The following is a 27,998-nucleotide window of genomic DNA, read 5'->3' as shown; positions in this document are numbered from 1 at the left end:
CATTTTTTATATATAATTAAATTAGACATCATTCATTTCACTATACATCTTTCAAATTTATCTATAAAGTGATCTATATCATTTCATTACAATATCGAACTCAAATTTTGAATACAGATAAGTCGGAACTTGCTAATTTAATCTAAACGACAATAGACTAATTGAAAAATTAAAGTTTTAAAGTTTTATTCGATTTTCCTTTTTATTATTCAATTTTAATTCTAATTTCAAGTTGTTTGATCCTCTTGGCTGCAAGTGAATTGAAATAGTTACTTCATTATAGAAGTAGAAGAAGAAGAAGTTTGGCAAATTACAATCGGGATAGTAAAGTATAATAGTACTCGAAAACTTTTTGGTTTTGGGAATTCATTTATCAATTAGGAGGAGTATTTGTATAAAGAATGGTTCATTCAATAAGTCTGTCTCCGTCATCATCTACAATTGGCTCACCAAAAAGTAAAAAGAATGGATTTTTTAATAAACTAATCAAGAAAAAAGATAATCCGTCAAGAAATTCATCAATAAATGGAAGTAGTAATAGTAATACTACAGCAAATACATCAACTGAAAAATTACAAAAAGTCTTTACTCATGGAAGTAGTCGGAGTAGTCGAAAAAGAGACCTAAGTGAAGGAAGAGGTATAGAAGGTGATAATGATTCATACATATATAATGATGAGGATGGAGATGTAAATACTATGATGGATTATGATTCAGATTTATCATCCGCTGGGTCCCTTGGTAGATCACTTTCAGTATCAAGTAGAGTAAAATCAAATACAAAATTTGGAAATTATGAGAATCATAGAGTTGATGAAAGAGTATCATTCCCAAGTGTTGATGAAACTTTATTTTATTCAGATTTACCAACTTTAAATTTAAGAGAAGATGAAGAACCTCCTTGGGTTGGATTAACTTATGAATCATTCTTAACTCCAAAATATGTTAAAGTTTCAAGAAGAAATAAACAAAGTCCCAGACTGTTGAATCATTTATTTTTAGCTCAAGAATTAAATGTTGAATCAGAACTGAATGATGATGATTCAAGAAATGGAGAAATTTATACAATGAGTTTTAGTAAAGATGGGAAATATTTAGCATGTGCAGGGAGAGATGCAATTTTAAGAGTTTATAAAGTTATATCTTCACCATTAGCAAGATTAGAATATAATCAAAATGAAAAAAATTTAGGAGGTGTAGGAGGTAAAGAAGTTCCACGAAGTAATAAGAGAGATTTTGTATTTGATCCGGCACCTGTTTTCCATACAACACCTTCGGAATATAAAGGTCATACAAGAAGTATATTATCATTAGCATGGAGTAAAAATAATTTTATAATTACGGGAAGTATGGATAAAACTGTTAAATTATGGCATGTCGATAGACCAAATTGTTTACAAACGTTTCAACATGAAGATTTTGTTACAGCAGTTGAATTTCATCCATTAGATGACAGATTCTTTTTAAGTGGTTCATTAGATAATGATGTTAGATTATGGTCAATTTTAGAAAAAAGTGTATCATTTAGTAGAAACTTGGGGGAGGATGTATTAATTACTGCATTAGCATTTTCACCAGATGGTTTGAATTGTATTGTTGGTGGGTTTAATGGGTCTGTGTTTATATTGGAGACTAAAGGATTACATATAGTAAACAGAGTTGAGATTAAAGAAAGATCAATTGCTCATCCATTTCATGATAAATCTAATGGTAATAAAATCACTGGTATACAAGTATTTGAAAATCCTTTGAAGAAAAATTCAACTGATTTAGAAAAATGGACTGTGTTGATAACTACTAATGATTCGAAAGTTAGAATGATCAGCACTGACAAGAAAAAACTTATAACTAGATTCAGAGGATTGACCAACAATTCTTCATCAATTGCTGCATCAAGTAGTGATGATCACAAATATATCATATCGGGTTCAGAAGATCATTATTGTTATGTATGGGAGAACAACAATAGCATTATCAATAATAAATTAAGACAATCACTTAGAGATTTTGTTATAGATGGTAAACAACAAATTAATGACTTTCATCATAAATATGAAAAATATACTAGACTTATTCATTCAAACAAATTCTTGGGTAAATTATTAGAAGATGATGATAAACAAGATTATATTTCAAATGAAAATAATAGTTATTCATGTTTCCATGCTCATCATTCAAGATGTAATGTTGCTATTTTTGCACCAGAATCAACTAAAAATTCATTACAATTATCTGATGATTTAGTATTTGATTTATATAAAAGAGGTCAAGCTTGTAGAATGGATCCTTCTAAATGTTGTTGCCCTAATGCAAAAGATCATAAACATGAAGAAAATAATGGAACTGGTGATATAATAGTTACAACTGATCAATATGGTTTGATTAGAGTATTTAGACAAGATATTGCTTGGTCAATTAGATCACAATTTATCGAAGTGCATAAAAAATGTCAAGCTCATAGAAATGACCAACATCAACAATGTATACAAGATGGAAAACCAATTTTAAGAAATAAATCAAATGGTGATGGACCAAGCCCTACTAGAGGAGGCTTTGAAACTTCAAAATCAATCAAACCAATACTTTCTTCTAAAATTTCAAGTCCTTCTCATACTTTTACAAATTATACTTATAGTCCACCACCACAAAATAATATTTCACCAATTAATATTAAAGTTGATGATTTAGGAGGAGTTTATTCATCACCTCAAAATAATATTAGTCAACTGACTTTAAATGCTGTGCCTAATGAACATGCACAACAATTTGAAAGAGGTGAACAATTTCCACCAGTTAATAGTCAACTTGATTTAACAAATGGAGAAGCTCAAGCTCAAGCTCAACCACAAGTTCAGCCACAACCACAACCATTACGGTTTGAATCTACTGATAGAGGTAGAATGAATTAATGAAATTGTTTTTCCTATTCATGTCACGAAATTTACATCTTTTTTCAAAATTTTTTAGTTCTTTATTCATTATATAGTACAATTTTTATTAGAGGTTATTTATTGAGATATACTTATAATTTTGTATAAAATTTTTTCAACACTCTCTATTCTCAACTAACCTGACCAAAAAGTATATTCTTTTGGTTTACTCACACTTAATGGTATTCCTGTATTTTCATTTGTATCAATAGCTGAATCAATTTGCATATTATCTTCATTTATAATAGTTGGTTCTTTATTAGTTGAATTATTATTTAATCCATTATTTAATTCAAATATTTTACTTGGTTCTAATAAATCATTTAGTATTTCTTTTAATTCAGGTTTTTCCTTTTTTAATTTTTCAATTTTATCAATCATAGTCCACCTTTCTAATAAATTTTTTTGTCTTTCTTTATTTAATTGATTTGTAACTTCAATTAAAGTATCCTGTACATCATTTATTTTATTTAATTTTATATTTACTTTTTCAACTGTTAATTCCACTATTTGATCAATTAAATTGGTTTGTTCTTCTATTGAATTCGATTTATTAATTGATGCGTTTGATTGTATAAGTTCTGTTCCATCTTTTGATTCTATTAATTTTTGTACAACTTCTTCAATCAACAGTCTTTTATCAAATTTTGGTTCATCTTTAACTAATTTAGTTAAAAATTGATCTTCTATAGGTAATTGTAAAAATTTTTTTAAACAATGTTCTCTACTTTTGGTTCCAACATGTTCACTGATTTTATCCCATTGACCATTTGTATTAATATTCATTTTGATATTTGAGGTTACAGTTGGATCATGAGTTCCATACATTTCAATACCTTCTAAAAGTAAAAGAGTTTCTTGTTCAGTCCAATTTTTAGAATCTTCTAATTTTTTTAATTGAACAAAATCTGATGAATTAAAATTCAGTGGGAATAAACCTTGATCATAACATATTGAACATAATATACTTATATTATTTGAATTTTGATTATATGAATATGATTTTATTTTTAAATTATGATATCTTACTTCAGTAGTATCTTTCCCACATACACTACATGAATAATGAGCAGAACTTTGTGGTTTAAAATCAAATTTTTTCTCTCCAGTTTGATAAATATCTCTTCTTATTTCCATATTAAATTCAATTGGTTGATCTTTTTCTATTGTGGTTTTAGTTTCATTATTTGTAATCACTTCTGCATCTTCAGGTAAATAAGGTATTATATTATCTGGTGCATCTAAATTTATTTGAAAATGCCCAGTAAATTTTGGACCTAATAATGATGGTTTGGTTTTTGGATCTATTTGATAATTTATTAACCCCCATTTTTCTAAAAATTGATGAATTCTAATAATATTTGTAACATCACCAGATAATGATCTTCTCGCACTAGTTATAGTTAAATATTCTTTAGGATTTAATCTAAATGTATTCACCAAAAAATCACGAATATATTTATAAGTGTTTGGAGTTTTATAAATAGCTGCATCATCGAAAAAATCCGGAAATGATTTTTTTTCAATTTGATGGATTTTAGTTAAATCAAACCATTTAGCGAATGTTGGAATTATTATATGTTGTGATTGTTCCGCTAAATATTGTTGTGCTTTTTCTTGAAATTCTTGTTGTAATTTTGTTAAATCTATTTCTGGTGTTGGTTCTTCAACTTTGACTTCCTCAGTGGTAGTTTTTATCACATTTTCTAAATCATCTTGTATTGGTGTCGGACTCGGTTCTACTGCTGGTGATTCATTTGACATGTTGTATATGATTTATGAAATTTTTTCGAATAATTTCTGTGTTTATATATTATCGGTATTATTAGTTTGTTTATGATTAATTATGATTTTCTTCATCTTCAATGAAATTTATTTTTTCTGCTGTTCAATTATTGAGTCAAGTTACACTACTTTTGAATGCTCTCTGTCTTCATTATATGTATAGACACAATAATCAATGTTTCTGCTGTCAGTTTCTCTCAAGCAACTACGATAGAGGGGTCAATCGACAACCAGATGCTTGATAGAAGGAATAATTGTTAGAGTCAAATCAAAATACGACTGATTTTGAAAACTTGATCACTATAGTTTAAAAAGAAAATTGCGCTACCAACTTCTACTCTTTTTTTCTAAATCAAACATAAACAACGCGTCTGTTATAGATAATTATTTTACAACCACTTTTATATTAGATTTAATTCTTTACAACTCAGTACATATTCACAATTATGGTCGTAACTAGATCAAAGCGAACAAGAAAAGAAGTTCTGTATAAGGATGTTAGTGACGCAGAGGATGGTTCAACCTCACCATCAACTGAAACCAATAGAGTAGAACAAGTTGCAGCAACACCAACAGCAACAACAACAACAACACCAGCAAAAACAAAGACTAAAACAAAAACCAATACCAATAACAAAAATAAACGTCGTAAAGTACAGCCTTCAACATTAGAAGAAGATTTTGAAGAGAATCCATTATTTTTAGCATGTTCAAATGAAGAAGTTAATATATATGATTTAGCACAAGAATGGATTGAATCATATGAAGAAGAAACTTTACCAAATTTAAAAAATTTTACAAATTTAATGAATTTAATATTAAGAAGTTGTGGATCTTTACATTTATTTCAACCTCATGATCTTTTAAATTTAGATAGTTCGGAACAAACAATTGAAGAAATTACAATGATTTTTAGTAATCAATCAACTCATAAATTTGCTTTTAAATTAGTTCCAATTTTTAAAAAAAATGTTATTGAATTATTTAAAAAAATTATTGAAATTTCTCATGAAAGAGGTATATTATATGGTACTGATGAATTAATGAATTATTTAATTACATGGATTACAAATTTAACTAAATCAAGTATTAGATCATTACGTTATACATCAACAGAAATTGCATTAGTCATATTATTACAATTTAGTACAATTTCACAATCAATTGATAAAAATTTAGAAAGATCTAAACAACATTTGATTAAAAATAAACAAAAATCAAGAGCTAAAACTATTCAAAATACTATTGATAATTTTGAAGATCATATACAAAAACTTGATGAATATTTTGATGATTTAAGTGAAGTTATTGGAAGTAGATATAAAGATGTTGATCCATCTATTAGATCTATTGTTGTTAAAAATTTAATTGAAGCAATGATTGAATATCCATCATATTTTTGTCAAAGTGGTTATTTAAAATATTGTGGATGGTTATTAAGTGATACTAATAATAATGTAAGAAAAGAAATTACCAAGAATTTAGCTAAACTATTTAGATCAAGTCATTCAAAAGAAGAATCAGTTCAAAATCTTACACCTTTCACTCAGAAATTTAAATTATTATTAATTAATATGTCTCAAATCGATAATGATGCACAAGTTAGATTAAATTGTTATACTATATTAATTGATACGATGAAATTAAATTTATTAGATGATGAAAATAAAATTCAAATAGTTACTGGTTTCCCATTTGAATCAAAATCATCTAAAGAAATTACTGAAGCTATTAAATTTTTAAAATTATATATTGATCAAGAAAATGATTCAGTTTTGGAAAATTCTATTGTATTAGATTCAAATCAATTTAAATTAGATGAAATTGAATTAAAAGAATTAATAAAAATTAAAACATTAATATCTGTATTAAAACCAATTAGTGATAAAGATTTGAATATAATTTTTAAAGAAATGAATGATGTAACTGATGTTAAATATATGGTTAAATATTTATTAGCTGATATTGATACTATTACAGCTACAACAAATGAAGAAGACGAAGAAGTATCAAATGAAGATATCGAAACTGCAAAAAAATTAATTGAATTAACAGAAAATGAAAAATTATTAATTTTAAAATTAATAAATTCAACATTTCAACAAAATCCAACATTTATAATAAATAATTTACCAAATTTACAAAAATTTATTTCAAAATCAAAAGAAAGATCAAGAGTTTTCATTGAATTATATCCTTTAATAACATCATGTTTTAAATCTTTTTCAACTGAACATATTGATAAATATATTGAAATTTTAAATAAAGATATTGAAGATTTAATTCAATTGGAAGAAAATACAGATTTAGATAATGATGAAAAGGAAAAAGATTATTTAAAATTAATTTCAAATTATCTTGATTTTAAAATTATTGCTTCTGTATTTGTTTCATATATGAATATACCTTTCTTGATTCAAAGGCAATTATTAAAATTGTTTATAATTAAGGAAAAACAATTAGCTAAATATTTAAAAATAAAATTGAATTCTGGGGTTGATATAGTTGGAGTTGATAGAGCTGATGAGGATGAAGAAGAAGAAGAAGAAAACCAAGAAGAAACTAATACAAGTAACATTGATCAAGATAATGATGATGATAATGAAGAAATTGTCGAAGATGAAGAAAACCAATCTCAAGATACAGGTGAAAACATCAATGAATCAAATAAAGATAATAATCCTCTAGAAATTGAAACAAAACAAAAGATGTGGGAATTAGAAAAACAATTAGCTTTATATTATATGAAATTAATTGAATCAAAAAATTTATTGGATGAAGAAATAATTGAAAGATTAAATAGAAATATTGAATTATTTGATACTTTAAAATTAATTAAAAACAAAATAGGTCAATAGTGTAATAGTTTTGAGTTAGTACTGATTGATTATTAAGATTTTTTGAAATGGTGTAAATAAAGCTTCTTTTAATTTTATAGAAAAAACGTTCTGACTCTAAATTACATCAAAAGATAAACATGAGAAATTAAATTAGCCAACAAAGAATCAAGCTTTCAGCATTAATCAACCTAATAAGCCACTACCATTTCTTTCAAAATCAAACTATAAATTAATAGGAGTTAGGTTAGTAGCTTGTTAGAAGAAAAATCGAAAATTAGTCAAAAAGTTTACTAAAGATAGGGTAAGTGTGGATAATTTTTTGGTAAAAGGTGGAAAATTTACTAATTTAAAACTATAAATTAATTTTCTAGAATGAAAAATTCGGCTTTAGTTGATATAATAGAGTAAATATTATTCGTATATTTTCTATTTGCAAATTCAAAATTTGATTATATTTGAGGATAGTGGGTGGAAAATGGGAGAGGTGGTAAGTAACAAACTTAAAAACTTTCGAGTAAGCATATCTTCTCATGAGATTTGAAATCTTAAATTACCGTATTGTATGGTTGAAAGATTTAAAGTTTAAAGTTAAGTGATTCTAATACGTCATGTTGCATTGCATACATACAAAAACTTTAAAGCTTTAAATAACTTTAAAAACTTTAAAACTTCAAAACTTTAAAACTTTAAAACTTTAAAACTTTAATAAAGATATTTTTGGTGTCTTTGTGTAGAATTCTCATACATTAGAAAAATATATGCACATTTAAAAAAGCGGAAGTTCAATTCCATTTACTTTTTATCGAAATTATGTTGAAGATAGCACAAATAATTTAGTTTGAAAACTTTAAAACTTTAACCTCAGTGGAATTTCATTTCACTTGAGTGAATTTGGTTGCGGACAATTGTTCTTATTGAGTAAAAAAGAAAGGGAAATGTTTAAAATTTTAAATCTAAACTTTTTTTCGATATTTTTCTTATGCAGTGGCTAGATCAAAATATTTCATTTACGAATATTTTATATCTTGTTTTTAATTGCATTTTAGTTTGAATAAGTTTTAGATATTGGTTTAGTTTTTTTTAGATTAAGTTAGGTTAGGTGAAGACTAATTCAATAATATATAGTTGCAATGAAACTAATTTGATTAAAATTGAATGAAAAGTGATTAAGTCAAGTAATATATATAACTAGAGCTCGAATCAAACAAGGGGTATGGATAATTTTAAGTCTCAAAAATCAAGGATACTTTTTTTTTATTTCCTCTATCGAATGTGGAAATATTTTTATTACAAATTCCGCCTGGTCATATAAAAACTTTAAAACTTTAAAACTTTAAATTTAAGAATTTAAGGTTTTTTAAAAACAAATATCTAACGGATGAAAAAAGGTAAAGTTTAACTTAAAAAAACAAAATAAAAATCGTACCATTTAAATCAAAATATTTTGGTTTGAAACTTATATCTCACACTCGTATATGAAACCAAATTCATAATCTTTGATATTGTTCTTATTTTTTTTTTTGGCTTGGTTTAGTATTTTGTTAAATGCTTAGTTTTGATTATGCTTTACTTGACAACGATATAGTGTACATTAACTTGCTGGGTTCAATATGAAGGTTTAAAATAAAGAATTATAAATGTATCAGAATGGCTCAATTTGTTTTGAAATCTCTCACCTACTTTGTTTCCAAAAATAATTTATTTTTATTTAAAGTATTTTGTATCATTATTTCCACCCCCTTTTTAAAAAAAAAAAATTAAAATAAAAAAAAAAATAAAAAAAAAAGATAATGTTTCACATTTCTTAATACATAAATTTCAGATACTTTTAAGTAAGTACCTGATTTTTGTAATCTGAAACTTGAACAACAAAAGAAAATGTTTCAAAAATTTTGTTTAGATTGTTGGTCTAGCAACGGACTATTCAAGGTCTTTCACGGATTCTCTCATAATAGTCGTTTCTCATACCATTCGCTTTACTTCGTAACAAATCAATGTACTTTACTAGGGGGCCAATATTTTTATTATAAAAAATTGGGGGTGTTTTTTAGATTTTTTTTCAAATCTAAGCAAAGCAGCTACGCCTTTTTTTCAGAGTAGATTAAAGCTTTTTTATATTTTTTTTGACATTGACGAAAATCTATATAAGTACATGTTCTTCATTTTTAAAATTCAATAATGATTGACTTTTTAAAAAGTAGCAAATTCTGCATTGAGAGGGGTACTTTAATTTTATCTTTAATTTGAAACTATATTAATAATCTCTCAGTTCTTATTTTATTCAATTTTAATTTGAGATGTTTTCAGTCACCGTTAAAAATAATTTAATGCCGATGTCAGTTTTAGATTGTTGTATTTTCTTAGGCTATACTAAAATTGTACAAATAAAATCTTAGAAGTAGATTTTGTTAGTGAAAGAAATTCGTAATTTAAAATTGAAGACTTTTTAGTATTATTTATTGATAAAAAATATAGATATAAGTCGAAAAAACTAATCAAATCATGGTGTAATTTTTTATTTAACCTTATGCAATTTATATTCAATATGAAATTCAAATGGTTGTTTCAAAAATTAACTCACTTGGATTTAAATTTAAAGATTTAAGGTTCTTAATTTAATTATGTCTCACTAAATAAAATCATTTTATTTTAACTGTATGTGCGTTTTGTACGTATATTTGTTTTAAAGTATGTAAGTACAATCAGTTACGTAACTGATAACTGATAAATTGTATGACAATAAAAACCTTAAAACTTTAATTCTTACCTGAGATATCAATTGATTTGTTAAATATCTTAAAAATTTGCATTCCAAAAGCATTGAGCACAACACTGATAATTCACCGTATTACAATTATTTAATCTCTCTATCTACTACATTTTTAGGAATATTGTTTAAATTTTTTTAGTCTCTTAGTTAAAAACCGTGTAAATCTGATTAAATTTTTAATTTTGGAATGAAATTTTTCTCTAAATCAATAAAAATTTCAGGTCTAAATTTATTTAAAAATATAAAAATTAATTTCAACTCTTACTTGTTATGTATTAGAAGTCAGTTTAGTGAAAATATAGATAATTAAGATTCCCTTTAATTTTGGATTGCCACTGGTACATCTCCACAAGATTTACTAAAAAATTAAGTATACCGCTTGTATGAACAGCAAAATTAATTCACCACTGATTTAGATCTAAACATCAAGGAAATGATATGAAATTTCACCTTTTACCATATGGATAAATGATATTTATCAATTAGTTTGTATCTCAAAACTTATTTGTACCTATTAAGCGAAAACGGGGGGTTTTTTTTTTGTAAAGAAAAAAATAACTTTTTGTATTTCAAATCATACGAAAAATAAAATAGCCTTTAGGCTAGTTAAGAATTATTGTGTTTCATAAATTAATCTAAAATTATAGGTAAAGGAAATGTACCACCACTCATAAATGTACACTTCCTGTATTTTCCTTGAGTATTAGATAGGTCTATGGTCTAAAATTTTATTAGGTAGAACCTCCAAATTTTTATAATAAATTTTAGTTTTATTTTTTATTTTATTTTATTTTATTTTATTTTTAATTTTTATTTTATTATTATTATTTTTATTATAATACCTTTAATATGTGTGAACTAATTGTTAATGTATACACTATGTGTATTACAAATAAAGTTCCTGATAGTATTGGGTAGTGAGAGAAGTTCAACTCGTTCAACAAATAAACTTCGAATATAAATGTTAAATGAAAAATCATACATTTTTACAAAAAAACTTTTTACCTTCTAGTTATCTTTCAGTTGATTCTTCTTTTAATTAAATTCAATTTCAATACTGAACAATTCTTTCATTCACCTTAACTTACTAAATTAAAATTAAATTAATTTTTACACTACATTAAGAAAACTAATTTAACTAATTAACTAAGACACTTAACACCCTAATAACAAATTTCCACTAATTATCTTATTTCCACTTTGTTCATTTCAATTGAATGAAATAATCAAATATAAAAAAGTATTTGGATATATCCATCTTTAAATAGAATTCTATTTCTTATTCACTTTTCAATAAAAATAATAAAAAGTTCAAAGAGACTACAAAAAAAAAAAAAAAAAAAAAAATCTGAAAGACCTTCTGGATTTGTGTGTTTGCTCAATTCTATTTTTCAACTAAACTATTAAAAATAACTACTTTGTTCACACACCACCATATATTAACCTTCAAAATCTTCGGCCTTTTCATCAACGAGATTCATATTCGAAAAACAACAACCAATATTTGAATAAATGATTCCATGAATTTATCAGAACTCAATGAAAAATCTGTACCTATCCTGAATATTATTAATAACTCTGAGAATAATACAAATGAAAATAATGAAATTTCATCAATTAATCAAATTAATTCATCATCTCCTACATCAAATTTAACACCAGGTTCTACTAATACCAACTTGACTAATAAGATTAATAACAATGACCATATGGAAGAACATAGGTCAAATCAAACCACAATTCCAAGACCTACATTACCTTCATTTCAACAATTAACATCATCACGTCATTCATCAATAAAATCAATAATTGATGAAGATATAAAAAATACAAGTAATAATAATCAAAATCACAACAATACTCCATCTACTTTATTAATACCGTCAAATAATTCAAATTCAATTATTAATTCAAGTCAATTATTATCACCTCAACCTCAACAATATCAACAACAATCGCATTCAATGACTAATCAACATAGTAATCCTAGTCTATCTTCGTCATATCATTCATCTTATTCATCCCTACCGCCTGTTTTACATCACAATCAACAACAACCACAACCAATTCAACATCGACAACTACAGCCACTACTACAACAACAACCACCACAACAGCAACAACAGCATATACTAAGGAATGATTCAGGAATACTACCTCATAACAGACCTATTGAAGATATATCTAGAGCAGACTTAAATAGAAATACAGATTCACCGCATACTCCATCTTCAATATCTTCCATATTATCACCATCAACAGTATCTTCTCCATCACAACAAAACAACAGTAGTAATAATAACAATAATAAACATAGATTACCAAGGAAATATTTTTGTAAAACTTGTAATCAAGGATTTACAAGAAAACATAATATGGTAAGTCATGAATTAATTCATTCATCATTAAAACCTCATATTTGTAATATATGTAATTTAAAATTTAGAAGAATTCATGATTTAAAAAGACATGAAAAATTACATACTGGTGAAAAACCTTTTATTTGTGATAAATGTTCAAGAAGATTTGCAAGACCTGATGCTTTAACAAGACATCAAAATTCTGCTAATGCTTGTTCTGGAGTTAATATTAATAATAACAATAATAATAATAATAATGAAATAAATTCAAATGATTTAAATTCAAATTTCAATTCAAATTCAAGTACAACAATTGATGGATCAAATATTAATCATCATAATTATAATAATAGCAACAGTAACAGTAATAATGAAGATAGTAACAGTTCTACTCCTCAAAGACCAGTATTAGCTGTAAATCAAAACCCAAATCCTAGTGAGAGCGGTGGAAGTGGTAGTGGTAGTGGTAGTAATAATGATTTATCAGCATCAGCTTCATCATCAGCAACAATGACAGAAAGTGGTGGATCATCTCAATTTAGTTCAAATGGTTATCAAGAATCAAGTAGTGGAGGTTCAAATATGTCAATTGGAATACCAACTTTAAAAACAATTGGATTAACTCCCAAGGATTTAAATTCTAATAGAAAAAAAAGTAGTATATCATCAAATTCAAAAGATAGAAATTTAAGTTTATCAAGTGTTGATGAAAATCCTCCTCCTCAAATTTATATAAATCCTGATTTTACAAATTTTAATAATCAACAACCAAGTCAATCTATAATTCCAATTCAAAATAATTTACATAATTGGCAAATTGGAGTTAGAAAATCTTTACAATTAAATAATCAACAACAATTACCTTCAAATGCTTTACCTCCACCATCATCGACGGGTATATCAAATCAATCTCAACAACAATTACTGCAATCGCAACAACCGCAACAACCGCAACAACCGCAACAACCGCAACTGCAAATGCATCACAATCAACATTTTCAACAACACCAACCGCAACACCAACAACATCAACAACAACAACACCTACAGCAGAATCCGCAGCATCTGCACCAAACACATCAACGTCAACAACAACAGCAATTGCAGCAACATCAGCAACAACAACATGAACAACATCACCAACAACAACAACAATTCCAACATCACCAACATCAACCACAGCAACAACTTTTCACACAACAGCAACATGCTCAACATTTACAACAACAACCAACATCATCATCATCCAATTCTAATAACATACCCCCAATAAATTCAATATATCCAATTAGTTTTAACCCTTTTTCATCATCATCAACAAATCAATCAAATAATTCATTACCTTCAATTTTACAAACTTTTCCTATACCACCACTATCTAATAATCCTTCATTTTCGAATCATCAAACACAATTTCAACAACAGCAACAGCCGCCGCAGCAGCAACATCAACAACAGCAACAATTTCAACAACAGCAACAACATCAGCAAACACAGCAAATGCAACATTCACATCTGCAACAAATACATCCTCAAATCAAACAAGAAGTATTACCACCATCAATATCATATAATTTATCTGGTAGAACTCCATTATCATTAATTCCTTCAAAACATTCAGTCTCAAATGATTCAATTTTAAATAAAGAAGATCAGCCTCAACCTCAACCACAACCTCAATCTCAATCTCAATCTCAATCTCAATCTCAAACTTCAAATCAACCCACAATTTCACCATCACAAATTCATGAAATAAAAAAAGTGGAACAACAATCGAAACTCCATCAATTTCCTTTTCCTCCTCAAATGACAAGAGGTACTCAAACTAAATCAAATGAAACAGAAGGAGAAGAACATTTGAAGAGATAAAGTCTATGAGACAAGATGTAGGGATAGCCTTAGTGTAGAGAAGACTAATATGACTGCAAAAATAGATCGAGGTGTTTGGAGAAGAGATCACAGATTGATATGACTGCAAGAATAAATCAACTAAAGCAACTAATTTAATCAATACAACTAATACTTAAATACTGGGTTTTAAAAGCAGAAAATAAAAAAACTAGAAAATTGTTACAACTTTCAAAAATAAAATTCATTTCAAGAGATCAAATAAGAAAAACTAAATATAAATTGAATCAAAATAATATTATTATTTATGTCGATTAGTATCCTCATCTAAAATTTTATGGTGTTTGTTTACTACTTTACATAATTAAAATAAAAAAATCAATTCATTTGTTATTATTATTCTTACTTTCCTGCTTACATTACTTACTTTATATTTTATTTCATATGTGTATATTTTAAAAAATTTTTATAATAATAATTTAATTTATGTTAGATTGTCCAATTAAATCGTAACATGTATTTAGTTTTTTTTTCTTTTTTTTGAAATCTATTTAAGCTTAGGCTGAGTAATTTAAATTTAGTGAGGTTATGGTTTATGGCGTATTAAGATTTGTGGATAGTGAAAAATTTTAAGAAAAACTTTGTGGAAATTTATTGGTTAAAAGGCTGTATGTATATTTTATTACATGTTATATCATACATTAAATATATAATATATTGTGGAGTTTTAAATTACGCAAGTTGCAGCGAATTGAAAATTGAAAATCACTTCAGTATTTTTAAAACATTATGCATTTTTGTATTATATGAATCAAGTGTTTAAAATAATTGTTCATAATTCATACCTAAGTCATAAATTTCATTGGATCAAATTTCACCCTCAAGTACAGTGTGATTGAGTAAAAGCTCTTATTATCGTAAGGTTTCTTAAATTAGCCACGACTCAAGACTTAACTCTTTCCCAAATTGATTGATACTACTAGGCTATTATTGAATAAATAATAATAATAAAATCAACCGGTAGTGTGCATTTGCTCAAATAAAAGATAAGATAACAATTAATAAATAATCTTTGTGTTCTTTCAGTTAATTTGAAAGTAAATCTATAGACTATAAGCTAACGTTTATTTCCTCACAACCATATAATCATTACAATTTAAAATTAGTTTCCATGATTAGTTTAGTTTATACTAATCACTTAGTTTAGAGGCTTGTTTTTATTGTAAGTTTAGTGAAGAATATTGATTAGTTGACATGTTTCATTTCCCCCAATTTATGTTCCTATCTTATTATCACACAATATTAATTAATTAATTAACCCCCTTAATTGATTCCTTTATCCCTTGTTATATAAACACAATTTAATACCTTACTACGAAGTATATAACTTGGATTAAAGACATGATTGGTTACTTCTTACTAAACTCAACATAGCTTTATCATTCTCTTCATCAAAGAGTACTCACAGTTTTGTATTTACACTAGATGCAATATTCTTACAATTAATGTTCCATACATTATTTTATTCTTTATCTTATCTTTTTCCTTAAAAATTTATAACTTACAAAAAAATAGAAAGTAACAATCATTAAAAAAAAAATACAATCAACACTTTATTTTTTTATTTGAAAGCAACATCTTGATAACCATCAGACAAGAGAGTTTGAATCAATCATCAAAACCGCGTAGTAAAGTATACTCATCTAAATTGAAAATATCCCTTGATCCCCACAGTTATACACCATGAAATCAAAAAGTAACACGAAATCAAATTCAAGTAAACCTGAAGAGAAAAGCAACATTAAAAAATCAACCACAGGTAATAATAATCATTCAGTTGATGAGGATTGGTCAATAATATCATCATCATCTGATTTCGATGATGAAAGATCTACAACTAGTTCAACTGATCAACAATATAAAAATAATTTTGATCCAATTCAAGAAGGCGAAGATAATGAAGGAATTAACCACTCTAAAAATTTGACAGATTCATTTGATCAATCAATTTTGAAAGTACCTAAATTGATTGCGGGACAAAAAGATCATCAATTTATAAAACAAAGTTCAATATCTTCATCACCTAGAATTAACTCCGTGTCAAGTATTTCCGATTCTATAACAAGTTCAAATTCAAATTCAGCTTCGGCTCTTAATGAAGAATTGTCAAATTCAATTAATGTTGGATCAAAAATTAAATTTTTTGAAAATTTAAATAATTTTAATGAATCAATTAAACAAAAATCAAATGAATTTTATTCAAATTTTGCTAAAATTAAAATTGATCAATTAAATAAATATATTTATGATCAGCATTCAATTCAGGGTGGGGTTGTTGAAGATGGAGTAAAATTAGATCAAGAATTGACACAACCTACTAAAGAAAATCTGGAAGTTCAAAGTGAAAAGAAATCACCACTTGATGAAACTGATTTGGATGATACTATTGAATTAGTTAAATCAATTGATAAATATCATGAAAGTCAATTATTAAAATATGAACAAGAACAAAACCAAAACCAAATCAGAAAATTGAATAAACCTAGAAGAATTCCTGAAATTAAAACTCCACTTGGTGTAAAAATACTTAGTGCAATAGGTAATTTTTTAGAATCAAATTCAGATTATCTTTATTATTATTTATTTGTATTTCTTGTTGGATTAATTCCCACCATTTATTTAGTAAATAATTATTTAATCCAACCAACACCAACAATTATAATTAAACCACCTACACTAAATGATAAAATTATAAATTACTGGAATAATTTGATTTATGAAGAAACTGAATTATCAAATAATAATCAATATGGAGGATTTTTTGGATTATATAAAGAACCCAAAAAATTTATAAAAGTTAATAGATTTTCAAAAGTGGGTGAAAGTTTGAAAACACATTTTCAAAAAGATTTTTTAAAGTTAAAGAATGTTGGAAAAGAGGTTGATAAATTTGTGTTAACTAATATCGCACCAAATTTTCAAAAATTAATAATAAAAACTGAAAATGGATTATTATTAACTACAAAAAATTTAAAAATTTGGAGTAAACAATTTGAAGATTTCAGTGGAGTAGAATTTAAAAAATTTGAAAATATATCCAAAAATACATTCAATTGGTTATCAAAGAATAGTAAAGATTTGTTTAATCAAAGAGGAGAATTTTGTGATAAATCTAGAGAATTTTTAAATAATGGTTCAAAATATTTTGAAATATTTTTAAATAATGCAAATAAAGGTTCCAAAACATTATTTAATTTTTCTAAAAATTTAATACAAGATGAAAAAGAAAATTTAAAATCATTTGTTAAAAATATTCATAAATCAAGTTATAAAATTAATCAATTTTGTTCAAAAGAATACTTAAATTTTAAATATTTAGTAAATGAATATTCACCAAAGTTTCATAATTTTATAAAACAAGAATCATCATTTATATATAATAGATCAGTGGTCTTTAAATCTTTTGTTCATAAATGGGTTGTGGATAATTTTAATGGGAAATTCTCTGAGTCGATGGCGAGAGATAATAATAGTGTTATTTACCTATAAAATGAGAAAACAATGAAGCTTCACCTCAGAATTTGAATAAAGAAGTACTTTATTCAATTTCTTCAAGAGGTTTTAAGGTTGTAAATGTTGCTTTGGTGGTATTCCTTTTGATTCTAATTTATATTTTTGTTCAGTTTTTGTTTCTTATTTGATATCGTTGGTGAAGGAGATTACTTTTTTTTAGTTTTGGTTTTTATTCTGCTGTTTTTTAGTTATTGATTGATTTGCTTTTGATATTATAAATTTATATAGGTTGTTTTAGTTATTCTTTGAATGAATAATGATAATTTGATCATGATTTAAGTAATTCGATAAAATGTTAACAAAGTTATTAAGCGGTATTTGGTGGTAATTGTTCTATTACAAAAGTAGTGTATTTTAGTAATAGAATTTTAATGTTGAAAATCAAAAACTCCATTTTTACAAAAACAAAAGTTGCAACAAAGGTTTTTACAACCAGAACTTTATCAAAGAATATACAATCAAATATACACCAATCAATAATAAATAAAGATGGGTATGTCTTATTATGTGGACAACTTTCTGTCAGCTCAATTCTGAATCATTTTACTAACTTTAAGATTAAGGTATTCCGAAATTTTTCAAATTTATATCGGAGAGATGGCCATTAATTTCACAATTAATTGATGAAAATCAAATTCCAGAATTTGATAATTTGTATCTTGATATGAATTCAATTTTACATACATGTACTCATTCAAATGATGGATCAATAACAAGATTATCTGATGATCAAATGTATGCAGCAATCTTTAATTATATTGAACATTTATTTAGTATAATAAAACCTCAAAAAACATTTTATATGGCTATTGATGGTGTAGCACCAAGAGCTAAAATGAATCAACAAAGAGCAAGAAGATTTAGAACTGCATATGAAGCAGAATTAAATTTAAAAAAAGCTATAGAAAATGGAGAAGATATTCCTAAGGAAGATCCATTTGATTCAAATTCTATTACTCCTGGTACTGAATTTATGTCAAAATTAACTGAAAATTTAAAATATTTTATACATAAAAAAATAACAGAAGATTCTCAATGGGCAAATATTGAAATTATATTAAGTGGTCATGAAGTACCAGGAGAAGGTGAACATAAAATTATGGAATTTATAAGATCTATACGAACTCAACCAGATTATGATCCAAATTTAAGACATTGTATATATGGATTAGATGCAGATTTAATAATGTTAGGATTAGTAAGTCATGATCCTCATTTTGCTTTATTAAGAGAAGAAGTTAAATTTGGTAATAAATCACAATCTTCTGGTCCAAAAGATGTTACAGAAACTAATTTTTTTCTTTTACATTTAAGTTTATTAAGAGAATATTTAGCATTAGAATTTAAAGAAATTGAAGATGAATTATCATTTGAATATGATTTTGAAAGAATTTTGGATGATTTTATATTAATTATGTATGTTATTGGTAATGATTTTTTACCACATTTACCAGATTTACATATAAATAAAGGAGCATTTCCCCTTTTGTTATCAACTTTTAAACAAACTTTAGTACAATCAGATGGTTATATGAATGAAGATGGTAAAATAAATTTAAAAAGATTAAATATTTGGGTTCATCATTTATCAGAATTTGAATTTGAAAATTTTGAAGAAAAAGAAGTTGATATTGAATGGTTTAATAAAAAATTAGAAGATGTTTCCATTACGGGAGATAAAAAAAGGAAAAAAATTGGTAAATTATTAATTTTAAAAGATCAAAAAAAATTAGTTGGATCTATAAAACCTTGGCTTATGGAAGTTTCAAGTCAACCATTGGCAACTATTATTGAACAAGCTAATAATGAAAATTTACCAACTTTAAAATTAAATAAAGAAGATGTTGAAAAAAATTTAGAATTTATAAAAGAATTTGCTTTACAAGCTGGATTTTTAATAATTCATTCAAAATCTGAAGATACTTATGTAGCTAAATTAGATGTTGATGGATTACCATCTATAGAATCAAATGAAGATTATGAAGAAAGAATAAATGAAGTCCGTAAAACAATAAAAAATTATCAATCAGCAAATTTAATTGAAAGTGAAGATATTTTAAATGATACAAAAGAAGTTTATCAAAAAAAATTTAAAAATTGGAAAAATGAATATTATGAAGAAAAATTAAATTTTAGTATTGATGATACTGAAAAATTAACTGAAATGACTGAACATTATATAGAAGGTTTACAATGGGTATTATATTATTATTATCGTGGTTGTCCTTCATGGAATTGGTATTATAGATATCATTATGCACCAAGAATTTCAGATATTTCAGTTGGTTTAGAAGCTTTAATAAATAAAGGAGTAGATTTAAAATATGATCCATCACATCCTTTTAAACCTTTTGAACAATTAATGGCTGTTTTACCAGCAAGATCAAGAAAATTGATGCCCAATGTATATAGACCTTTAATGATTGATGAAAAATCACCAATAAAACAATTTTATCCAGATGAAGTTGATGTTGATTTAAATGGTAAAACTGCATCATGGGAAGCAGTTGTATTATTAGATTTTGTTGATGAAAATAAATTAATTGAAGCTTTAAAACCAATAGAATCAAAATTAACACCAGAAGAAACTAAAAGAAATTCATATGGTTATAATGTTAAATTTATACATAATCCACAAATTGATAAAGTTTTTTCATCACCATTACCTGGTTTTTTCCATGATATTGAACATGATAAATGTTATGAAGAAAGATATGAATTAATTAAAACAGATGATTATAGAATTGGGAAAATAGAAGGAGCTAGAACAGGAACTGATTTATCAGCTGGTTTTCCAACTTTAAAATCAATTTCATTTACAAATGAATTAGCTCAAAATGAAATTAAAGTTTTTAATTATTCTTCAAAATCAGAATCAATGATTTTAAATATTGAAAATATATGGTCTGATTTATCAGTTAAACAATTTGCTCAATCTTTTGTTGGTAGATTGGTTTATAGCAATTGGCCATTTTTAAGAGAATGTAAAGTTGTTAAAGTAGTAGATGAAGAAAACAAATATGAAACTTTTAGAAATGAAAAGGGATTTAAAAGTGTTAAATCTTATGAAGTTACTGCAGAAGACCGCAAACAATTTAAATCTGAAATTTCAAATTTAAATTATATTTGGGATAAAACTAAAGGTGTAAAATTAGGTCCAATTGATGTATTATTATATGTACAACCTGTTAATGGTCTTATAAGAAATGCAAAAGGTGCATATGTTAAAACTTTTTCAAAAGATATTGAAATTCATCCACTTCAATTAATTGTTAAAGAAGTTACTCATAAAGATCAAAGATTTGCTACAAGACCTCCATTACCTATTGAAGAAGAATTTCCAATAAATTCTCAAGTCACTTTCCTTGGTGATATGGGTTATGGTGCTCCTGCTCAAGTTGTTGGTTATAATGGTGATAAATTAAGTATAAAAATTTCAAAAATTTCTTCAGTAGCTGAACCAAATGTTGGAAAAAGAAGATTATATACTGAATCAAAAGAAATACAATATATCCCTGCCTATGACGTTGCTAAAACTTTAAGAATAGATCCATTATTATTATCCAAAATAACAAGTCAATTTATGATTCAAGGACCAGATAAAAAAATAAATATTGGTTTAGAATTAAAATTTGAAAGTAAAAGACAAAAAGTTTTAGGTTATACAAGAAAATCATATAATGGGAAATTTTGGGAATTTTCACCATTAGCTATAAATTTAATTAATAATTATAAGAATAAATTCCCTAAATTATTTAAAAATTTATCAACAATTCAAGGTTCTGAAATTCCAAAATTATCAACCGTTTCAGATAAAGAAGAAATTCAACAAGTTAAAAAATGGTTAAAAGAAGTTAAAGAAGAATTAATTCTTGTATCTTTAGAAAGTCAATCATTAACAAAATTTAGTTTTGCAGCAATAGAACAATATATGGAAAATTATATTTTAAATGAAATTCCATATATAAATAAAGATATTAGAGGAGTTCCAAGAAATGCTATATTAAATGCAAGTGAATCTTATCAATTATTAAGTGAACAAAAATTTGAATTAGGTGATAGAGTTTTATATGTTCAAGATTTTGGTAAAGTTCCAATTTTATCAAAGGGAACAGTTGCTTCAATTTTTACAGTTGGTTCAAAAACTTCATTAGGTGTTATATTTGATTTACCTCAATTAAGTGGTAATACAATGAATGGTAAATTAAAAACTAATCGTGGTTTAATGATTGATTCATCATTAGTTTTAAATTTAACAAATAAACAATTTGTTTATCATTCAAAAGCTTCAAAAATAAGAAAACCAATGACTGAAGAAGAAAAAATTGCTAAAATTAAACAACAACAACAACAACGTCAACAACAATTTCAAAGTCGTCATCAACCTCAGTATCAATCTAATAATCAAACTCAACATCAATCAAATCGTCAAACTCAAACAAATGGGGCATCCAATTCGAAACCAGCTAAGATCTTACCAAGAGTTAATAAGAAAGAAGAAAATAAACCTAAAAATGCAGAACAATCTTCATCTGTGAAGGATAAAGAGTCGCTGGCACAGGAAGATTCAAAAGCCAATGCAAGTAATAAATTATTATCTTTGTTGAAAAAAGATTCTCGTAAGAATTCTACAAATGATGAAGACAATGTAGACGAAAAATCCGATGAAACAAATTTGAATAATAATGCAATTAAACTGGTTTATAACCAAATTTATTCTAATGTTATGAATCCAAATTATCCACCACAACAACCACAACAATCACATCCTTATCAATTTCAACAACAACAACAACAATTTCCTCCACAATTTCAACAACAACAATTTCCTCCACAATTTCAAAATCAACAATATATTCATGAAAACATAAATGTTGGTCAACATAATAATGGCAAAAGTCATCAAAGCAACTCAACTGAATCTAAAAAAGAACCAAGTGTGTTTGACAGATTCTTATTGAATGCTAGAAAAGCTGAAGAAAAAGTTAAAGAAGAAGTTGAAAAAGCTGGTGAAAAAGTCGAAGAGACAATTGATAAAAAAGATGATGAATAATCAGACTAAATCGGGGTCAAACGATCAAAAACAAATTACTTATAAGTCCATGGATCACTATATCTATTTACAAGTATTATATACATGCTCTAATGTACAATTCATAAATTATTTTACTTTTCGTTAAATCATCTCATTGAAATTACTTTCAGTCATTTCAAGTACTACTCTTTTCAAGTTCTACTCTCTCTATTCATTTACCTTCTGATCTGTTGTCTTTATTTTAGTTTCTTTATCACCAGGTAAATTAACTAAACCTAAAGTATCCCATTCACTTTTTTCCATTAATTGATTATCCATCCTACATTTCAAATAATCTTTAGCTAATATTCTACAATTTGGAGCATTTTTATTTTCAGTAAATTTCATACATTTTAGATATTTTAACATTTGTTCTTTACATTCTCCATCATGATCTAATGGAAATGAACCTCTTTCTGGTGGTGTTGGTGTCCAAGTCCTAAAATTTCCTCCTATTAAATTCTGAGTTAGTTGCTACATCAAGATTCCAGATTAGAATTAGTAAGTCAACATACCTGGTGCTCCACTAGCCATTAATGATTTTACAAAACTTTTAGTGTGATCTTATATTTCTTACATTTTTCGTACCACTTTTTTTAACAGTCAAATATAAATCCCATTTTTGTGTCACTTTTCAGTCTATTCAAAAAGTAAAAATACAAAGTCAAACACTCAATTGTAAAGATAGAAATAAACCTCCAACTAGTGTAATAAATTTCTGATAGTATACAGCTGATTAGATAGATATTTAAGATTATTAGATATAAAACGAGTTAAAAATTATATGTATTCATGAGTTACTAAAAATAAGAAAGACAAGCAACGAGTTATAACTCTCCAAGTTAAAAACAAATTTGTAACAATCTCTCAAAGATAGTTACGAAAATCTAGAATGAAAATCCTAAACTAATTTCAGTTTTTAAGATATCGCCTAATTGTTTGACCAAATCGAAAGTACCTTCACCTTCAGTTAATCCTAATTCAATAGCTTCAGTTTTGTTGATTTGTAAAATATCTAAAAGGTTCAAGTATCCTGATTTATCAGCTGTAATTTTACCAGTTAATAATGCACTAATAGCTTCTAAAATTAATTCTTTCTTGATTTTGATAAGTTCAAGAATAGCACCTAAGTCTCTTTTATCTTTACCATATGAAAATCCTAAGCTGATTTCAGTTTGTAAAATATCTCCTAATTGTTTAACTAAATCGAATGTACCTTTACCTTCAGTTAATCCTAATTCAATAGCTTCAGTTTTATTAATTTGTAATATATCTAAAAGGTTTAAGTATCCAGATTTGTCAGCAGTAATTTTACCAGTTAATAATGCACTAATAGCTTCTAAAATTAATTCTTTTTTGATTTTAATGAGTTCAAGAATAGCACCTAAGTCTCTTTTGCTGTATGAAAATCCTAAACTAATTTCAGTTTGTAAGATATCACCTAATTGTTTGACTAAGTCAAAAGTACCTTTACCTTCAGTTAATCCTAATTCAATAGCTTCAGTTTTGTTGATTTGTAAAATGTCTAAAAGATTTAAGTATCCAGATTTGTCAGCAGTAATTTTACCAGTTAACAATGCACTGATAGCTTCTAAAATTAATTCCTTTTTGATTTTAATGAGTTCAAGAATAGCACCTAAGTCTCTTTTGCTGTATGAAAATCCTAAGCTAATTTCAGTTTGTAAAATATCTCCTAATTGTTTAACTAAGTCAAAAGTACCTTTACCTTCAGTTAATCCTAATTCAATAGCTTCAGTTTTGTTAATTTGTAAAATATCTAAAAGATTTAAGTATCCAGATTTGTCAGCTGTAATTTTACCAGTTAATAAAGCACTGATAGCTTCTAAAATTAATTCTTTTTTGATTTTAATGAGTTCAAGAACAGCACCTAAGTCTCTTTTACCGTATGAAAATCCTAAACTGATTTCAGTTTGTAAAATGTCACCTAATTGTTTAACTAAGTCAAAAGTACCTTTACCTTCAGTTAATCCTAATTCAATAGCTTCAGTTTTGTTAATTTGTAAAATATCTAAAAGATTTAAGTATCCAGATTTGTCAGCTGTAATTTTACCAGTTAATAAAGCACTGATAGCTTCTAAAATTAATTCTTTTTTGATTTTAATGAGTTCAAGAACAGCACCTAAGTCTCTTTTACCGTATGAAAATCCTAAACTGATTTCAGTTTGTAAAATGTCACCTAATTGTTTAACTAAGTCAAAAGTACCTTTACCTTCAGTTAATCCTAATTCAATAGCTTCAGTTTTGTTGATTTGTAAAATATCTAAAAGATTTAAGTAACCAGATTTATCAGCAGTGATTTTACCAGTTAATAAAGCACTAATAGCTTCTAAAATTAATTCCTTTTTGATTTTGATGAGTTCAAGAACAGCACCCAAGTCTCTTTTACCATATGAAAATCCTAAACTGATTTCAGTTTGTAAAATATCTCCCAATTGTTTAACTAAGTCAAAAGTACCTTTACCTTCAGTTAATCCTAATTCAATAGCTTCAGTTTTGTTGATTTGTAAAATATCTAAAAGATTTAAGTATCCAGATTTATCAGCAATGATTTTACCAGTTAATAAGGCACTGATAGCTTCTAAAATTAATTCTTTTTTAATTTTAATAAGTTCAAGAATAGCACCTAAATCTCTCTTGTCATTGTTTGATTCATGAGCGTTTGCAAGATCATTTAATTTCTCAACAACGGTGGAAATCTTTTCACCTTCGAATAAACCTAATTCATTAGCTGATGTTGAGTCAATGCCCAAAATGTTTAATAAGTCGTTATATGATTGACCTGTTAATACTCCATTTTCTTGTTGGTAGTCATAAACTGGTACAATGGAAGCTTGTGTAACTAAAGCAAAAGAAGTAAAAGTTGCAATGGTTGAAAATTTCATTTTTGATTCTTGGTTTAGTTGATATTATTTTGAAATACAATTCATGAACTCAAAAACTTGGTGATATCAGGATCTATTTATAATAGGCTGACTGGAAGGAGACTTTCATTTGACAATTTAAATCCCTTTCAGAGCCACAAAGATCATCTGCTAACTTATGGCTCTTTCGTTATTGGGGAGTCAAGGTGTGCACATACAAAGTTTTCCACGTTTTCGTTGTTATGGTAATATGGTTATAGTATAAAACAAACAAAACAATGATTTTCATAATTAGATCTACCACCAAAGTCAAATAACTATTAATAAATTAATTTTTGAATACAATTGTATTATATTAATTGGTAAAATCTTCTTATGAATTAATTGATTGAATTTAACTCTAATTGCATATGTAATTCAAGATTGTTTTAAACCTTCTGTAAACAAATTTGCTTCATTTTATTCTATTATAGCATATTTTGAGCACAAAAGTTTATTGAAACCAAAACTAATGAATCACAATTGCAAATCTGAACGTATTTTGAACTAGCCCGTGTTAGCAGTCAGCAAATAATGTAGCTAGCAGGAGCTTCAGCATGTGCTTCAAATCATGTGTATATAATATTGTGGTTTTTAATTGGTTATATTTTTGATTGTCCTTTATATTTTTGAAATTAAAATTAATCTTTTTAATCAATCTTGTATTATACGAATTGCTTCTAGAATCTTACATTATTAAACACCATAATTACACAGTTGATTTTTAGCTAAATTTGAACAATTAATAAACAAATATGTGAAGAACAATTGAACAACAATTGAACAATACCAAATTAATTAGATGAAATTATTATGGTAGATCTTTAAACGCGTAGATCTTTTCTTTTTTATTTAATTTTTACTACTATGGTACTGTACTGTTCTGTACGAGAAAAGAACGAAAAAAAAAACGCATGAGCGGATTTATTTGTTCTATTACATAAAAAATAATATTATCTTGTAAATCATGGGAATAAAACAGTAAAGAAAACAACAAATTTTGAGTGTACAATGGATGATTCAATATAGTCTATAGATCAAATTCTTTAGTTGGTAAATACTGAGGTCAAGAAACGTACTAGGCTCTCTCCAATATATCCACATTTTACAATGGAGATAGCAAATTAAAAAGGTAAAGAGTTTAAGCTACAATAATGAAAGATGGGGTCTCTTAGACTTCTATAAAACTTGCTGTGTGACATTGTGACTATTGGCACAATAACAATGAACAGTTAGTAAAAAAATTGAGTTAGATTCAAGTTTAATAATTATTTACCACCGTTTGATTGTTCTGTTATTAATTGAACGTTAAATCGAAGAGTCAAATCCACGTAAATTAATTTAATTGGATATTCTTTGTTCTAATTGAATCCCTTGAACATTGTGGTTTACATTTGTGATTGCTAGGCTTTGGTAACAAAACCCTATTAATAAGTTTGTTGCAAGGATTATTATGAACTTCATTGGTTAGTAAGAAGTTAAAAAAACTTTCGTGTTTGGCAATCTGCCCATGAATCTATTATCGAATTATGAACTCCGTAAACAGGTAAGAGATCTACGCTTTTCTTTGGTTTTTTCAATTGAGGAGGTTAATGTAGACGAATTATGTAGACTGAGAGGATCTAAGAGTTAGCCAATTTATTTATCCCTGGACTCTGGTAATTGAGATGTAATTACGCCACGGAACATAAAGTTAAGACAATAGAATTCATTTTGCAATTATAAATTAAGATACAAAGACAAAGCAAGCTAAATTATATAAACACAATTAGTACAGAAAAAACCACAATAACAACTGTATGGGTTATTAGTATAATAAGTAAGCCCTGACGGATTTCCCCGTTAAAAATATGAATAAAAATTTCAACTAAACTCCTTGATTTCATTTAATTGAGTC

The 27,998-nt window shown here is 26.3% G+C and overlaps 8 protein-coding genes across 8 annotated transcripts; 5 read left to right on the top strand and 3 right to left on the bottom strand. All coding sequences in view use genetic code 12, as the record gives it.

The window, feature by feature from the left end:
• Positions 1 to 401: 401 nt before the first annotated feature.
• Positions 402 to 2,909, top strand: KGF55_003236 (uncharacterized protein; the record flags this gene model as incomplete). Its single annotated transcript, XM_051758007.1, has 1 exon — positions 402 to 2,909. One exon carries the CDS (start codon positions 402 to 404, stop codon positions 2,907 to 2,909), a length of 2,508 nt encoding a protein of 835 aa, XP_051613608.1.
• Positions 2,910 to 3,065: 156 nt separating this feature from the next.
• On the bottom strand, positions 3,066 to 4,694 carry KGF55_003235 (uncharacterized protein; the record flags this gene model as incomplete). The annotated part of the gene is made up of 1 exon (XM_051758006.1): positions 3,066 to 4,694. The coding sequence occupies one exon, from the start codon at positions 4,692 to 4,694 to the stop codon at positions 3,066 to 3,068; it is 1,629 nt and encodes a 542-aa protein (XP_051613607.1).
• A 467-nt stretch (positions 4,695 to 5,161) lies between these two features.
• On the top strand, positions 5,162 to 7,573 carry IRR1 (Irr1p; the record flags this gene model as incomplete). The annotated part of the gene is made up of 1 exon (XM_051758005.1): positions 5,162 to 7,573. One exon carries the CDS (start codon positions 5,162 to 5,164, stop codon positions 7,571 to 7,573), a length of 2,412 nt encoding a protein of 803 aa, XP_051613606.1.
• A 4,272-nt stretch (positions 7,574 to 11,845) lies between these two features.
• Positions 11,846 to 14,554, top strand: OFI1 (Ofi1p; the record flags this gene model as incomplete). Its single annotated transcript, XM_051758004.1, has 1 exon — positions 11,846 to 14,554. The coding sequence occupies one exon, from the start codon at positions 11,846 to 11,848 to the stop codon at positions 14,552 to 14,554; it is 2,709 nt and encodes a 902-aa protein (XP_051613605.1).
• Positions 14,555 to 16,276: 1,722 nt separating this feature from the next.
• Positions 16,277 to 18,082, top strand: KGF55_003232 (uncharacterized protein; the record flags this gene model as incomplete). The annotated part of the gene is made up of 1 exon (XM_051758003.1): positions 16,277 to 18,082. The coding sequence occupies one exon, from the start codon at positions 16,277 to 16,279 to the stop codon at positions 18,080 to 18,082; it is 1,806 nt and encodes a 601-aa protein (XP_051613604.1).
• A 513-nt stretch (positions 18,083 to 18,595) lies between these two features.
• On the top strand, positions 18,596 to 23,159 carry KEM1 (chromatin-binding exonuclease; the record flags this gene model as incomplete). The annotated part of the gene is made up of 2 exons (XM_051758002.1): positions 18,596 to 18,599; positions 18,670 to 23,159. The coding sequence occupies 2 exons, from the start codon at positions 18,596 to 18,598 to the stop codon at positions 23,157 to 23,159; spliced, it is 4,494 nt and encodes a 1,497-aa protein (XP_051613603.1).
• A 189-nt stretch (positions 23,160 to 23,348) lies between these two features.
• COX19 (Cox19p) lies at positions 23,349 to 23,714 on the bottom strand (the record flags this gene model as incomplete). The annotated part of the gene is made up of 2 exons (XM_051758001.1): positions 23,349 to 23,632; positions 23,696 to 23,714. 2 exons carry the CDS (start codon positions 23,712 to 23,714, stop codon positions 23,349 to 23,351), a joined length of 303 nt encoding a protein of 100 aa, XP_051613602.1.
• Positions 23,715 to 24,067: 353 nt separating this feature from the next.
• KGF55_003229 (uncharacterized protein) lies at positions 24,068 to 26,083 on the bottom strand (the record flags this gene model as incomplete). The annotated part of the gene is made up of 1 exon (XM_051758000.1): positions 24,068 to 26,083. The coding sequence occupies one exon, from the start codon at positions 26,081 to 26,083 to the stop codon at positions 24,068 to 24,070; it is 2,016 nt and encodes a 671-aa protein (XP_051613601.1).
• Between the last annotated feature and the right edge of the window lie 1,915 nt (positions 26,084 to 27,998).

This window comes from Candida pseudojiufengensis (assembly GCF_024610245.1).
Source record: "Candida pseudojiufengensis strain CBS 10847 chromosome Unknown scaffold1, whole genome shotgun sequence".
Classification (NCBI taxonomy): Eukaryota; Fungi; Ascomycota; class Pichiomycetes; order Serinales; family Debaryomycetaceae; genus Lodderomyces; species Lodderomyces pseudojiufengensis.
This window is presented reverse-complemented; position numbering and strand designations above follow the sequence as displayed.